Source organism: Rhipicephalus microplus, chromosome 1, assembly GCF_043290135.1.
Source record: "Rhipicephalus microplus isolate Deutch F79 chromosome 1, USDA_Rmic, whole genome shotgun sequence".
Classification (NCBI taxonomy): Eukaryota; Metazoa; Arthropoda; class Arachnida; order Ixodida; family Ixodidae; genus Rhipicephalus; species Rhipicephalus microplus.
The window spans coordinates 97,910,464-97,927,368 of NC_134700.1; the positions used below are offsets into that span (position 1 = coordinate 97,910,464).

Here is a 16,905-nt window from a genome sequence, read left to right on the forward strand (position 1 = left end):
CGCTCTGCAGCCGCTTGCACCAAGGCCCCTTGGATGGGATCCGCGCATGCACAGCCCCGTACGCAATTAGCTCGAGGCACGCGCTCGCTGGCGCGTTAACAGGCGTGGCCACCCGCGAGACGAAAGGCGCATGTAGCGAGCGATGCTCGGCCGACTGGCGATCAGCTCCCGAAGCGATAAACGATGACTCTCGGTTGCAATGCCGTCTGTATAGTATACGTTCGGGAATGGCTTAACGCACGCTCCGAGTTTGCCGTCTCGTAGCACGAATAAAAACATCGCAAATGCACGCCCGTGCCTCACGAGGGCAAGTCGAACGCCTTGAACGAAACGACAGATTTGAACTGCGTGCACTCGCTATATAATTATTACACCAAATAATTAATTTGGTATAGTCTCGTAATTCTGCTTTGTCCGTTTCCTCTATGCTGTGTCTCTTGTTTTGCTATCATCTTGACTTGGTTTACTTAACACATGTGCGATCTTTTGTTGTTTTTTGTTTTGCGCGACCGATACAGGAGGCATGCAAGGAAAGTTTTTGATGATTATAATGATAATAAAACTTCAGTTGAGAGTGCGGTGTAGGTCTTGTCTTCTTTTCGTTACTCGTGTATTGCTATTCGTTGTCAAGCACTGTCTTATACCATATTTATTAAAGCCCTTAATTAAATTTCACAACTACTGACGATGGCAGTTTAACAACTGGCCCCAAGTCTCCGCAAAAATCGATCGCCCGAACGTTCTCCAAGTTTGTTCCGTCGAAAGCATTAAAGAAGAGACAGCGACGCATCTTGCATAGAACACGCCGCCGCACGCAGGTATACTCCTTCTGTCACTTGAAAGGAACACACTCTGAAAAGCCAGTTCTCGTACGAACTGCAGCGATATCTACCAGCTCAAACAGATGGCACTTTCGTTTAGTGGTGTATTTCACTCGGGGAAAGCGATAATACACGAAAGCGCGAGTTGCCATGATGTGACCGTGCGACCGACCTTTCCGCAGATGATGACGGGCAGGCTGACCAGCTGCGCCGACCAGAGCACGGGCACGGGCACCACCTTCATCATCAGCATGGCCAGCAGGCAGGTGTAAGAGGCCGTGAAGCCCACCACGCGGCTCGTCTGGCCCCGGTAGCGCATCACCAGCGCCGCGATCAGCGCAGTCTCCAGCATCAGGAACAGGCCCTCGCCCCACGAGCTGCGAAGAAGAACGAGCGCGCAGTGTGAAACCCCACAACCGACCAAATAAATCGCCCCACCAAAGCGAGGAGGCAGGGGCACACTGAATGAGAATTGCAACATGTTGTGCGGGAAAGTGACGCGGGATCGGGCGGCGAGACGGAAGCGTTGACACGTAAAAAGAGGACCTACAAATTTTATTGACAAAACACTTGCTCCATTTCGCAACGTGTACATTCTCCGAAAACGGGGTGCGTGTGTGCGTACCAGCACGATAGGGCGAGGGGAGCTACCACGTCCGATGCAATGGCAAAGGCAAGGCACGACATGACCTCTCCGGCGCATCACAGCACGAAACGCGGGCAATGCCAACTTTAGGGTAAAAGTAAAAGTTCCCGGATGTACTTGCAACCAATTGCTTCCTTTTTCGCAGTGGACCAAAACGGAACAAGCCATTTCCCGCCTGTCACAGTCCGCGCGATGGGTGGTCGTGTTCAGCCGACCTTGCTTAGATTTTCGATTGTGGCTAACAAGAGGCCAATACTTAGTCCAACCACGAACATAATAAATCATACACAACGACACACGCAATTTAATATTGTATACTGTAACATCCACTAAAAAAAAAGAAACTCCCAGTTTTTCTTACAGGATAACGCAGTAGACAATTGCTTCGTCAAGCCCCTGGCAAGCCTCACCAGCATATAAGTAAATAAAGAAGTTGCTACGTGAACATCAGACGTACACCCTCACTACCTATGAGTGCAGCGTTTCACACTGCGCACGCAGCCTGAATTATATGTATATGTTGTTTGTTATGCCATATTTCGCACCTCGCCTTGTGCGTGTAGTGTGCCTCAGGGCAATCATTTCACGCAACGCTCTCATTTCCAACTGGACGCCTGGCGCAGCCCTGACTGTCGACTACACGTCTACGAGATATTCGCGTAACAGCTTTCGTGCGTTGTATTTCTTGTTTTTCTGCTTCGTCTGCATTTTCATCGCACTGTTCCCTTATTCAAAGTGTTCAACCAACTAGCCAACAAGTTGACTTATTACGGTGCATCGAAGTTGAAACCACATCAAACTTCTTAATAAGAAAACAATTTTTAATGAAAATAAATAAAGTAGAGGACGACACGTGACGAGGCAACCAAGGAGACAAGCACAACGCAATCCGTATACAGTGATTGTGACGTTTATTCCGAAACTATCTTTAAACTATACCCAGAGTCTCACCAAAGCAGAATAGGAAAACGCTACATATGCGCACCTGCCTCACGAGCAGCAGTAGCTGCGCATACAGCGCAACGTTTCTCTGGAAACAACCGATTACCGCAATCGCAAGCCATTGGAAGCCAGAACTGGACAAAGCTAAGGCCAATCCAAGCACATACCCCTCTGGGCGCGACCATTCTAGCCGCTCCCTTACACACAAGCGCCACCGCTCTTACGAGTGATCTTCGGAGGAAAGTTATGAAACAATAATGTTCATACGCGTCGCCCGAGATCACAGGCGCTCCCCGACACGACGGCCCACCTCGCGCGCAACACGGTCGAGACGCCGCCACCGCTGTGATTGGAGGAGAGTGCAGGATCGAAGAGCAGCGCACATCAAAGGGAGAAGCGCCGACGGGGCGGAACCTTCTCGGCCGGCCGCGCGTCACGTGGGTTCTGCCACCGCTGCCGCAACGACGACGGAGGGTGGACGGGAGGATGCATCCCCATTACAGGCGACTGCACTTAGCACACCCGCGGCTCTCCCTTCTTCTTCCCTGCTATCGGAGCGTAATTAGTACACTCTCGGCGCGCGTGTGCTTGGCGGTGTAGAAGGGAGAAAAGGGAAGGTTAATAAAGGAAAGAAACCGGCCCGGCGCAGCGCTCGTAGCAAATGAGCCGTGGCTCTGGAAATGCAATTAGGGATACCGGGAAAGGCGCTCGCCTTTCCTTTCTCCCACTCAGCCCCACTGCAAGATGCCGAAGGGAGAAAGAAAACCCCACGCGAGAAAGAGCGAGGAGAAAGCCAGCGACGGCACGGGGAAGAAAGGGGTGACCAACTTCTCCCCCCAAAAGGGGTTCCTCTTCACTCCTTTCCTGGTGCGTTTGCTTCTTGGGCACCCTCCTCCCTCTACGTTAATGGATTCCCTTACATAACGCATCCGCAAGCACCCAGAAGAGAGGAAGGAAAGCCTTTCCCGGGCGTAATGGGGACCGTGCGGCGTTGCGCCTTCGCGCTGCCGCCGACGGAAGCGCCGCACTCACGCTCCTCTGGCAAGGATAGGGGGAAAAAGGAGTAAAAAAAACAACTCCCGACCACAACCCCACCACTACCGCGGCGCCCCATACACGCATGCACACACACCCGTCCTCGCGCGTCGTTGGCCACACAGTCATTGTTCTTGCGGTCTCTCTCCCTTCGTTTTAAAAACTCCCGAACGGGGAACGCACCAGTGACCCCGAATATATATAAACAAACGTTACGGGCGCGTGTGTGCACTGCGCTCGTTTTCTCCCGTTTTCTTCCTCGGCGTGAACATATATGCATAGAGACCCCCCGTTTGATAGATACTGAGGCCACTGGCATCCGCATCGCGCACGCTGCTCCCGTAACTCGGCTGGCAGCGGGAAGAGCGACAATTTGTTATGGGGTTAAGGGAACGGCGTCCCCGCTGTTTGCGTAAGAGCGGCAACGCGTGCCGGCGGTGACGACAGTGTGGAGACCGCGGGGTTACTTCCTTCCCCTGCGATGTAGCGTCGATCGGGACCCGTGATATGCGAAGGAAATAGGGAGTTTTAGAGTAGCGCTCCGCGAGCTCTTGCGGTGCGGTCGCTGCCACGGCGCATGCGTCGTAACGCGAGTCGGCGTTCCCGTCCCACACGCAGAAAATCCGAAATTGCGTGCGGCGATCGCGGCCCGCATGTGGCCCGCAAACACCAGATTCGAGGCTACGGTGCCGCTGCAATCGTGCGTTGCGGTTTGCAGAATGCCAAACACTATTCTAAAACTCATATGGCGTCCACAACGGCCACAGCGCTTGTAAACGGTATTCTAAAGCTCCGTATTGACGAGAGCTAACCGGTTGCGGAACTGAAAAGTCGCAGCGTGCTCGCCGACCTCGTACGGCGCAGTTGCCTTGATTACGAGAATATAAAGTGCGCTACCACGATTACAACAAACTAGTAGGGGAATATGATGAGAATGTACCAACATGCCACCCTTACAGGACGCTGATACTCTCGAACCTCTAGAAAAATGAGGTGTCCCCGAGAAATGGAAGTTCTCGAAGGCGAAGACGGGATTCGGACGCTTCGGCTTGATATGTCATGGCATGTCCTCAAAGCCATGTGCAGACTTGACGAAATCAATGCTTCCTTATACCGAAATCTTGCGAATACGCCTCGGCTCAACCGCGATGAATACTTCTTTGGTGTTTTTTTATAACACACGAGTGAGCGAATACAAACCAAACATACGACTGATGTGATAGATGGCCTCTAGAACCATTTTTTTCGAGCATACAAGTGCTTTAGAGTGCTTCCACTTTTTCCTAGAACGCAAGTATATAAGAAACTGTGGGCAAAGCAATACTGGAATAGACCGTCGCTGAAACCTCTTTCAGCCGCACTCGTACAAGTGGTCAATAGCTAAGCAATCACTTGTAACATTGTAACAACAAACACATGTAACACTCTTGTATTCGCACCAATAAAAAATTCTGAATCTAAAATCGCACGAAGCCTCTAAGGTCAGTGTTCCTGAGCAATGAGTTTTGCAAACCCCCCAGGGTTAACATATATATCGTTTGATGGTAATATAAACGCTGTGTTTATGGAGAGAAGAAAACTCGAACTCAACAACCACAAGGTTAGGCGAAGTTCCCGTTGCTCTGCCCACACCACACAACCGCTCTCCGCAAAATTCAAAGCGATTTGACAGCGACTAATGCACGTCATGATTGTTACTTAGTCAAGTAATTTCACAGTTTGCAGCTTCGAGCAACATTCAGTCAAATGTCGCGCGGAGCAATATCAGGAAAGCGGGGAGCCACTGTTGGCATTATGCACCATGTCTTGCGATACCAGTCAAAACCCGAGAATCAAATGCACCCCATCACTTGGTTCGATATACCGTAGAATTGGACATGAAATTTTGAAACAATCGGCCACATGCTCAATGCAAACATCCGTGCGCAGTTTTACTTCACGGCACTACTTAACGACAATGCAAGGAAGGCAATTTCAAAGCAATACGCGTTTTTTTTTTATTTTCGCGCATTGCTGTTGGAGGCATGCGTTATATGAGGAATCGAGTCATGTGCGAGGCGCTACATTACTGATGTAGACAGCGCCTCTCTAACTACATACGGAGATGTGCGTACACGTCGGGCGCCTAAAGCCTCTGTGTGCCTTGGCATCATGACAATCCCGAATGAATTCGGGAAAGCGTGCTTACGAAAAAAAAAATCAAACCTTAAGTGAGAAAAAGTCTACTTCTCGGGGCGCTCCAGCTATTTTGTTCCATGTAGCCGCACATTTACTGACATTAAGGAATCCTGATGTTCGAGAAACAGGTCGATATGAGGCAGTTAGATTTACTCGAGTTCAGCGTACTCGGGTTTCACGGTACTTCCGGATCGTGTATTTTCTTCATCAATATTAGCAGTCTTTGTATGAATTTTGATCACGAAATTCTCGTGTCCAAGTCCTCAGCCAAAACTGAATGCACGGATCCAGACCTACACCGGTCTCATGGGCCAGTCCTTGGTTTTTTTTTTTTTTTTTTACAAGACGGCCCTCCATGACGAAAGTTCGCGCTTCGTGTCGTCATGCAGCCTGAACGCGGTTCATTGCCCACTGAATGCATGGGCGCGTTCATGAAGAGGCTGTACCAGTCCTCTGTCCACGAGAGCTGCCGATGCTATAGTCACCGAGACCCTGTTGAATCTGGTCGATGGTTCCCGCTTCTGTATCGCAGAGGTTTTGGCAAAATCTGATGCAATGTCATCGCACATGCCGTTCCGTGATTTTCCAACTTACTTTTGCACAAGCGCTCATCACATGTCTTTGCTCGTTGGCCTACTTCCAGCAACTGACTATTTCTGCGGGCGGAAAAAAAAATTCACGCATGCGCACTGAATGTGAGCTCGATATCTCCACTGATGGAAGCCTCCCGCATTTCGTTGGTTTTAGTGGTATACTACAATGCTAGACATTATTGAACTCGTTGAATGGTGGGTGACCAGCGGAGCTGAGAGTTGCAGAGTCTCCTTAAATACACGTCTAAGACAAGCGTATACGTAGAGCTTTGTTGTAAACTGCGGTCTTCCCAAATGCACTGCTTTTGGGCGACATTGGCACATCTTTCAAGCGTTCGTCAGCATCTTGCGCTAGACGAAACACCTGAATGGCATCAATTTTTCGCAAAACCAGAAGTTTCCTAATGTGCACATCAATATGTCGGCTTTCTTGCTGCCCTGCAAGAGGCCTTCTATTGCCCCACCAATACACCACCGTGTAACAAAGGGAAGCAGCCACGACCGCCGCTATACACCGCAGCGGTCAGCGGCGACGAGGCATCTGCTGTATATATATATACACACGCAGCGATCGACTGGAAAGCAACGTATAACAGCTTGAGTAAACAGAAAGTTCGACGCTTTTTTTTTTTTTCGAACCACACAAATCAACTTGTGCACGAGTGCGATTTCAATGCAACTTTTTATGTCGCCTCCCAGCATCTTGACTAAGAATTATACCCATAAAAACGCTTCCAGTTATTAATTTACCTGCATTACACTATAGTTGAGCAAGGAATCAACGCATCTGCACGGATTATGGAAACAAAAACTAAGAAAAACAATTTTCTCGTCTGAAATCATAATTACTCCCATCAATCTATAAAATGCCAGAATGGAAAGATGGCAACCAGCAATGAAAATAAAAAGTCACAGCTTTGCCACAATGGCGAAGCAAGGAACGCGATAGCAACGAATTGGAAGGTCACGCGCTGACTGGAGAGCAGATAGAAACGTGTCCCGCGTTTCTCACGCACAAATGACGCACGAAACGTACTCACAGGCATCGAGTTTCCTAATATACACTAGAGGGAACTCTGGCGCAAGTATCTATGGGAGCTGCAACGCACGGCGCTTCAGCGGGCATGGGCGTGATGGGTAGTACACACATTTGCCTAATTTTCGTACTTCTGGCTTGCTTCTGGCTTCGTGTGTGCTCGTGTGGCTTGGAGCTGTTTTTTCACGAAAAAAAAAAATGAGCGAATGTTCAGCGTTTGCCCTTCACAACCTTATTTCGGGTCACAGAGTTTAAAAGGGTTCGTTCTTTCATTCAAAACAAAACCGTAACCAGCAATAAACGAAGCCCCAAGCACGATTCGCCACCCACATGTACGAAGACTAGGCTAATGTGTGTACTACCCATCATTCCCATGGTCGCTGAACGATTGCAGCGCCTGACTCCCCTCTAGTTAATCTTAGGAAACTATATGCTCACAGGTACAGATGCACGCGAATAAGCGTCAACGTTGTTACTTAGCTGCGTCTGAAAAGCGCGCACTTTTCGCAAACGAAGACTGCAATTATTACAGTGACCTTTCTGCACCCGGTAACTACCACAGAATCGTTCCAGGTAAAGTCCGAGGCCAGCCAATACGTACGATTCTCCTCACCGCGAGATAAGGGCGCGCTAGGGAGCGTCGCCCTCCTCCTCTAAGCGGGGCAAAGTACGCGTGGAGGATGAGAGCGCGCCACGGCACGATGTGGCGGCGCACGCTTATTGCTCCTTCTTGCTGGTAATGCTGAAAACACGAAAATTTCCCCCGAGATGCCCGTCTGCAGCGGTAAGTGGTAGCTATACATAGCTTGCCGTTTGAAGGTTGAAGAACGTGCTCCTCGGTGGCTCAGTAGTTAACGCCTCGTCCTTACGATGCAGAGGACCCGAGTTCGATTCCGCGCGCCGGAGTCTTTCTCTGATTTTTTTTTAAGACGATAGTCTTTCATGGGGTACTTCGACGCAAAAATTTTGGTCTGTCTTTCTGTCTGTCTGTTTGTCCCCCATAACGATAGCCAAACGGCCCCAAGAGATACCCCTAACGGCCAACCCCATCCGCTGCCCCCACCAATATTGCTCTAGGTTCAGCGTTCATACTTGTGCGATTGTGAATGAAAAGGCAATTATTGCGCATATCTGAGCCACCATAACAACACGTCAATATTTTGTATGTGTGTCTTTATACTAGAGAAGGCATACATAAGTAATCCCAAGTACCGTAGTGTTCATGACGCTGCGCTGACAATGTAACGCGATGCTCAAAAAGGCAAGTGTTTCCAACGCTTTGCTAAAGGCCGTTTCACATGACACGAAAAGTAGCATGACACAAAAGTGCCGATAACTTTCATCGACCGCCACTGGTTAAAAGCTTGAACGAAGGCCGACGAAAGAAAAGTACCGTGAGCCATGAAGGGAATCAAGGGCGTCGTCTAATCTCGGCAAAGGGTAGACGTCTTTATTGGTGATCTTACTGAGGTACCGGTAATCAACGTAGCACCGCCAGGTGTTGTCTTTCTTTTTTACAAGTACTGCGTGTGACCCCGGAGGGCTTGAAGATGTCCTTATAGAGCATCCTGTCATTTTTCGTTTGAATGACGCTTCTCTCAGTCGCCGAGACATGGTAAGGGCGGCGATGAATGGGTCTTGTGTCCATGGTGTCAATTCGATGGGTCACCAAAGATGTTTGGCCAAGTTTGGGTGAAGCGAAATAAAAAAACGTCACGGTATGACGCCAACAAAAGGCGTAGGTCCTGGCTTAGAGTATCGGGTCGGTTGCGAATTCACTCGCAGCGAAAAAAAAAAAAGGGCAGTTCGCTCCCACCGCAGCGGCCCGCGGCGAGCTTCCAACATGTTGGAAATTTTCGTTCTGATCACAGCAGCGGGAGCGATTTTTGGTCGGGGCCCGTCGAAATAGGGCTGATCCGGCCAAGCCGTCGAAATAGAGTCTACGTGTTTGTTTTGGTAATGGCCGATGCTGTGCATATTAAAATGAATTCAGACTGGAAGATGTTCTTAAATGACGAAACAAGCGGGCCCTTCGTTACCGTTCACGGTAACTTCATGATATCATAATGCTCATATTATTACGTTATATTCGTGTCTGTCCCAATGAGCGGTGGCAAGAACTCGCCGCTCCAGTCGCAGAGCGAAAATCGCGGACCGTTTGCGGTCCATGTGAAACGAAACCGTAGCGACGGTTGCGAACAGAGCGATTGGAGCGAACGGAACGATTTTTTCTTTTTCGCTGCAATCGCAGCATGTGAAACAGCCTTAAGACGACACGGTGGTGGCACCTGCCCATCGCTTTGCGTTCTACATCTTATCGCCTCCAAGACGGACGCGCAAGCCTTCCTTCGTTTTCGAAGATAACTGCCAGATAGCGCTCGTGTCTAACGTGCCTCGATGCGCTCATGCCCTTTCGCTGCACGGATCGAGACTCTCTAACGCAACACCTCCACAATACAATTCACCAAATGCTCGCGCTGAACATCAAATAATCGTTTTGTTCATTCTCTCCAGAGGCAAGACTATCGTCTTTCGACAACATTTACAGTGAAACATGCAGATACGGCGGCATTTTTTTTCTTTCTTGCATCTTTATATATATATATATATATATATATATATATATATATATATATATATATATATATATATATATATATATATATATATATATATATATACGTTGAGTGACGGCGACGCCGACGGCTAAATCCAGCCGAAAGGGTCCATATAGTTGCTTTCGAAATAAAACAAGCGCTAAAGCAATCAGTTCTAGCTTTGATAAAGACAGGTCTACTTGTCGAAACGTCAGCTCGAGCTGTTGATGCACTTTTATTTATTTTATTCGTCATAATCACATACCACCTATTCCAGCTTCATTTTTCAAGGTAAGCGAAGAACTTGTCGTACCTTCACGTATATCATCTGCACAAAATTTACAGCGTTAATCGTAGCATCAGTAAAAAACTCTTCTTTGGACACTGTTGTCCAAGCGAAGAAGGAAAAAGGAGCACGGAGGGGGGTACGTAGCGTGGCTTTGGCACAAACTGCGTACTTAACAGGCCGGGCGTGGTCGTATCTTTAGCGTGAGTAGCACGCGGCTCATGCCCCTGTATGCGTTGCGTTGTCATCGCAAAGTTTGCATTGAAGCCGCAGACACAGCACGAAGTCAACGTCGCTCCCGGGAAAGGCCACGTCTGCTTAAGTCATTTCAGTTCATCCTTTGATGGCTCATGCCAGTTTTGTGGAGCGGTGGCTGACACCTTCCACATAGTATGGGTGTGGCACTCAAATCCATCTATCCCCCCCAATCCCCCGAGAGAGAACTGGGAGGCGGCCCTGCTTAGGTGTCAGGACCTCAAGGCCCAAAAGGTCCTGGTTCAACGGACGCGGGCGGCGTTGCTCTGGAATAGGGGTTCCACCTAGTGCTGTGAGAGGAGGAGGCAAATCAACTCTCTATAACCATTTAATGGCTATTAAATACCACCTCCTTAAGCCAGCGTGTTGTTAAGCTACGTCAGGTCGCATGCTGAAGGAGTCTGCTGTCTGCGATATACTGCATATAATATTTCAATTCGTTGCTATCGCAAGCGATGGTTCGCCCTTGCGACAAAGCTGTGTCCTTAGTAATTGGTGTCACAGCGGAAGCTATTATTAAGAGATTCCTACTACAAGGGTGTCGTAATTGTCCGCCGCCTCCACCAGTGCCCGTAATCGCTATCGCACGAAATAAAAAAAAAATATCCAGAATGTAACGTGGTTCAACTCTGCATCCTCTCTATCTATCTATCTATCTATCTATCTATCTATCTATCTATCTATCTATCTATCTATCTATCTATCTATCTATCTATCTATCTATCTATCTATCTATCTATCTATCTATCTATCTATCTATCTATCTATCTATCTATCTATCTATCTATCTATCTATCTGTCTATCTATCTATCTATCTATCTATCTATCTATCTATCTAACTATCTATATATATATATATATATATATATATAATGTATAGTAGAAGAGTAAAATACCCACCAGGTGTCACAAGATGCGAATTGTGTAACCAGGCCTCACGCAATCTGAATTGCATAACGAGTGGGTCGTCGCATGCTTCCAACACATTAGAAATGGCTCAGCCAAAATTCTTCATCGTCATCGGCCATCGAGTGAATTAATGGAGCAGAGGGCACCTTGCAAGCGCGCGTCTATTCCTAAAAGGATTTGCAACCGGTTCTATAGAAGTAGAGCTCTTCCAGCTTTCGCTGTGACTGTGCTGCGCGCACAGGCCTGGCATTTTTTATTCCTTTGTAGTAACCGCTATGTGCATTTTATGTATCATATTCATTTGCGTGTTCATTGCGATGCTTCAAAGCAGGGTCGTTATGGTCGGAGTTCACCATGGGTCGTAGATATTTAAAGTTATCATAATCATGAACCGGCAAGCGCACAATCACTGTCCAAACATTCTGTACACGTAGTTAACAAGAAAGTTTAATGAAACGTATACCCGGCAGCTTTGCCGTGACTCAGCCTTTGCGCGACTTACTGCTATCCACGCTTTTTTTCTTCTTCTTTTACCGCGACCATCTTCATTTTCCGATATTTGAGGTAATCCATGCTCTACTACCAGTCATGCAGTCCTTTAAGTGCATGAAACCGCGTGCTGCGGAACACGTTCCGCATTTCCAGAATCGGAGAATGGCCACGGTTGCGTTTGCACGACGTATCTGAATTTATTCGTTCATAAACGATATCGGTGGAACTTGCAAGCAGACGGGCGATCAAGGCACGCTTTGACACAATGTATTCTTTATTGATCCAAAATATTTGTCATCCCTAACTGAACCATTATTTTTTCTAAAGAAAACGACAGCGGGGGTCGGAGTTTTACTTCACGAGACTGAGTTCAAGTAGTCATAAAAGTATTGTATGGGGCTTAACGTCCCCAAAACACCATACGATTATGAAGAACGTCGTCATGGAGGGCTGCGGAAATTGCCACCACCTGGGATGCTTTAACGTGCACCTAAATCTGAGCACACGGGCCTCAAACATTTTCGCCTCCATATAAAATGCACCTGCCGCGGCCGCGGGATTCGATCCCGCGACCTGCGGGTCAGCAGTTGAGTGCCATAACCTATATATCAACGTGGCAGAACGCGAATGATCCTTGGGTAGGCCGAATGATTTTCGAAGGAAATACTTCAGAAGACGGATTATTTGAAGTACTTTGCAGGGTTTTGCCTATACAATGTATACTATCATGACACATGTATGCCGCGGTTTAAGCGGAAACATCAGGTAAATCTTGACTAACTGAGTTGTTTTTTTTTAAACTTAAACGTGCATCTATACGAATAACCGTGAGCCTTCTCGAATTTCGCCCACATCAAAATGTGTGAATAAAAACGGCGTCTTCGAGATAAGCACCGCGACACCTCACCTGCAAAATCTACAATGCCCGGCGGGGAGAAAATGCTTTCCCTATTTTATGTATACTTTGCGGTAATGTTGCAGGGACATGTAATGTAATGAATTATATTTGTTGGCTGGCAACTTAGAGTTGAATTACGTCAAGCATGTAACTTAAAAACGTGTTCTTTACCTTCCCAATCTCTTCTGACTAATACATGGCGCGTGCCCGTTTGCCCTGTCACACACAAAACTAATCAAAAAAGAAAGGAAAGAAGAATCGCTAATACAAGTTAATCTATACAGCGAGACCTCACACGAGAGAATAAGGTACACCCACAGAAAAGCCACGTAGCATTCCAACTCACAGTCTCCAATAACGATGCTATACAACATACATTTCGTTGCAGTAGCTACAAAGCGGCTACCCTTCTTTTCAAAGCCAACAGGGTGATTCCACGAGAAATCGACACGGGTCCAAAAAATGATATTTTCGATGTGATTGTTATATTTTGTGCACATATTTTGTGTTTTGTGTGTTTTATTAACTGCATAATTTAGGAGGAAAAAAATATTGAACTTATTTTCTACAGAGGGGCTAGTTTCGTCCCTTGTCATTCTCGAAAGTTGACGACAATATAAACACACAGATATTAACTTGATAAATACGATATTTTTTTTTCTAATGAATGTACGGGCAATGAAAAATGAAGCAGCATTGTTTGAAGCAAACTGCTTCTGAAAATTGTCTCAAAACAAGTAAATTTTTTAAAATGTTGCTTGATTTGAGATGTTTTTCCTACACCTGGTGACCTTTTACACCAAAATGTTCCCGAAATTTCCGGACAATACCATTGCTGTACCTAGAACACATAATTTTATAAACGGCCTCAAACTTTCACTTTCGTCGACAGTAAAGCCTAACGAAAAATCAATACTTCAAAAAAAAGCATATTCGATTTCCCTTAAAATACTATAAAACGTTCCTCGCTGATGATAGATATTGCATTACTTTTGCAAAAAGATATTGCATTAATTTATTTGCAGCGACAATATTACGGGTGGAAGTTCCAGCTTTTCGAGCATGCACTTAGGCAATGAACACATGAGAAATCGAGCTTTCTGGACTTGAGCTTCTGAGTCATTTGAACGGGATCATATTTACAGAGGAAAAGCAGATTCTGTAAACGGGAATGACCGTTTTAAGCGCACTCTTCTGAAATACCTAAATTTGCCGAGGCTACTGACCGCCAACTTTTTGGCATCTCGGTTGCTCACCTCGGTTACATGAGGCAGCTATTGCCGTCACCTGTTCTTAACGTTTCGGCTCAGCACACTAAAATGGGAATAGGCTCGCGAGAGAAATCAGCAAAATATAACGAATATTGAGACTTAACTTAGTAATGCTGCTGCCACCTCCTTAACCAGAACACGGTTTAGCGTTTCGTTCCCGGTCGCCTGCTCAACAATTTCATGCGCGCCGCCTCTTGCAGCCAATGTACGATATCAGAGTTTGAACTATAGGAAACGGTAAGAAATCGGTAATTTTAACGGAACATGTAGTTTAACAAAGCCTTACTAAGCACGGAACCTCCCTCACGCTTGGGAGTGACAAAACCGGCATCTGAAATGGTAATGTAGAAGACCATATGGCTGAACAATGTCAAAATGCTCTATGCAAATGGAGATTACCTAGAGACCATTCGTTACTTTGAGATTGTTTTAGTGCATATTTTTTGCCACGTTGCCGGCCTATGTTTACGGTGCGTTTGGTCAACTTCACCTAACGATACAAATCATGGTCGTGTTTTGCTATTGTCAAGCACTGCTGTAAGTCATCTGAAAAAAATTCAGTGTTTTGAGCACACCATGGCTCTCGTTCAACACATTCCTCAGCTTTAGAGGGAAGATAGGGGATGGGGCCATTCCAAGTGCTCATGAACTATCTTCGGTGGTCCTATGCTGGTGTTAGAGAATTTCAATTATTCGCATTGTCTGCAAATATGTACGCATTGTCTCAAGGTGTGTCATTATGTATTGCTCATCCAGCATTGAAGCTGAGCGAAGCGCACCAGCAATGCACCTTTACAGGAATATATTCCTCAATGTGCTAAACCTGCTTGTCCTCTATCGGTATCGTCCCATTCAAATGACTGAGAAGCTCAGGCTCACTTTTCTAGCCCGATTTATAATGCGTTTCGCGTCCAAGTGCATGCTCGAAAAACTCGAACTTCCACCCGTAATACTGTCGCTGCAAGAAAAAAAAAGAATGCAATATCTATTTCAATATTTTTTTTCTATCATCTGCGAGGAACATGTTATGATATTTTAAGAAAAATCGAGAATGAGGTTTTTCAAATATTGATTTTTCAATAAGCTTTACTGTCGACGAATTTGAAAGTTTCAGGCCATTTATAAAATCCCGTGTTTGAGGTACAGCAACAGTATTGACAACAATATTGCAAACATTATGTTCTGATAGGTCACCCAGTTATGAAACACTAGCTGATTTAGCTCAGGTGGAAAAAAAGTCTCAAATCAAGAAACTTTTAAAAAATATCACCAGCTCAGACATTTTTCAGAAACATTTTGTTTCGACACACAATTTTCAAACAATGCTGCTTCATTTTTCATCACGCGTACATTTATTAGAAAAAAATTCGTCTTCATCAAGCTAATATTTGTGTTTTTATATTGTCGTTAACTTTCGAGAATGACACAGGACGAAATCGGTCCATCTGTACAAAATAAGTTCAATATTTTTTCCTTCTAAACTATGCAGTTAATAAAAAAAAACGAAGTTCACTTTCGGGCTACTGGGTGGTATGTGCACAAAATATAATATAAACAATAAAATCTAAAATGTCAACTTTTCAACCCGAGTCGACCTCTCGTGGAATCATTCAATAGCAGTGTAAAGGAATCACTTTTAACGATCTGTGGTATGTAACGTTATTTAACTACACTTAAAATTTTAGAGAAGTAATCAATAATGTATCAAAAATTATCTTAGGAGTCTTTGTGACGTCCCTGACCGTCACTTAGATTTCACGAAATGGTTCGTACTATAGGCTGGGATGGAATACCTCTTGTACTAACGTTCATGAGTCACTGTGAGTCTTGAAAGTGGACTCGTTCAATGGATTTCATGCCGACCGGTTGTGCCCCCGCAATCTCCGACGACAGCGCAGCTCTGACCGACTGGCTCGCCCTATACACCGTCTTCTGTCGCCGACAAGAGCTCTCGCTGAGTGGTGCCCCGTCCTCGGACTCCTGCGAGCGTGTCCTTCTTTCCTATCTCATCTTTACTTCCGTCGTTTCCTGTCGTTCGCTGTCCCTGCACCTCACTCTCTCTCTCCTCTCTCTATCTATTTACTTTTTAATCGCATTCTTTTAATCCATCCTTTACCCCCATCCCTCGTGAGCTACTGTTGAGGTGCCGCACTCTTATGCAGACAGTTACGGGGCTCACTTTGCTTTTTGTTTCTCTTTAATAACCACATAAGTAAAGTCTTGAAAGTAATTAGAAAGAAAACCTCCCTTGTATAGGTAAATTACCCTTCCATAATACGGTCCTTAGCGTTCAACAGGGAAAGAGCTAAGTATACAAGTCGTCGTTAGTGCTGAATGTGACTAATTTTTTAAAGCTCCTTTACAAAGCATAGCGCAACACAATATCATTTGTGAACAGATCACATAAGCCCACAAGCCGGCCTCTCAGTCGTTAAAACGGTCAGTACGACCTACCGTTAAGGCATAAATCAAAATAGCAACAGTTAGGAACCAACGAATGAGCAACATTAAAAAAAGTATAAAGCAAATGCGTAACTATATACACGTACGCAAAATATAAGAGAGATATAATTTAAATATTATATACAGGAATAAAGAAAAATAAGCATGGAAGATTCGTTTGAAATGATAAAAGTGCCGATTAGAACGCACCACCGCAAAAATACGCGCCAGGACACGCGAGATTCAACATCATCCACTTCTAAGACTAACAAGTTGCCCATGTCGATGTTTTAAAGGACGCCACCTATGATACGTAATGAGCCCGATCTTTTTTTTTTTCTTTTACTTCAACACAGATGAGCCGGCGAATACTCCGTATGTTACTTTCGTCGGAAGAAAATATTCGGAGTTCGATTCAAAAGCTTCCATCCTCGCACACCTTTAAAAGAGAAGACGACGAAGACAGAGAAGAAAAACAGCGAGAGCAAGTATCAGCGAGAGAA

At 45.9% G+C, this 16,905-nt stretch overlaps 1 protein-coding gene across 1 annotated transcript in view; it reads right to left on the bottom strand.

Moving 5' to 3' along the window:
- Nucleotides 1-16,905, bottom strand: part of LOC119178460 (mannose-P-dolichol utilization defect 1 protein-like) — a 79,811-nt gene that overhangs the window by 15,417 nt on the left and 47,489 nt on the right. The window contains exon 4 of the mRNA XM_037429667.2: nucleotides 994-1,198. Coding sequence (XP_037285564.2) covers nucleotides 994-1,198 — 205 coding nt within the window. The remainder of the gene's footprint in view (nucleotides 1-993; nucleotides 1,199-16,905) is intronic.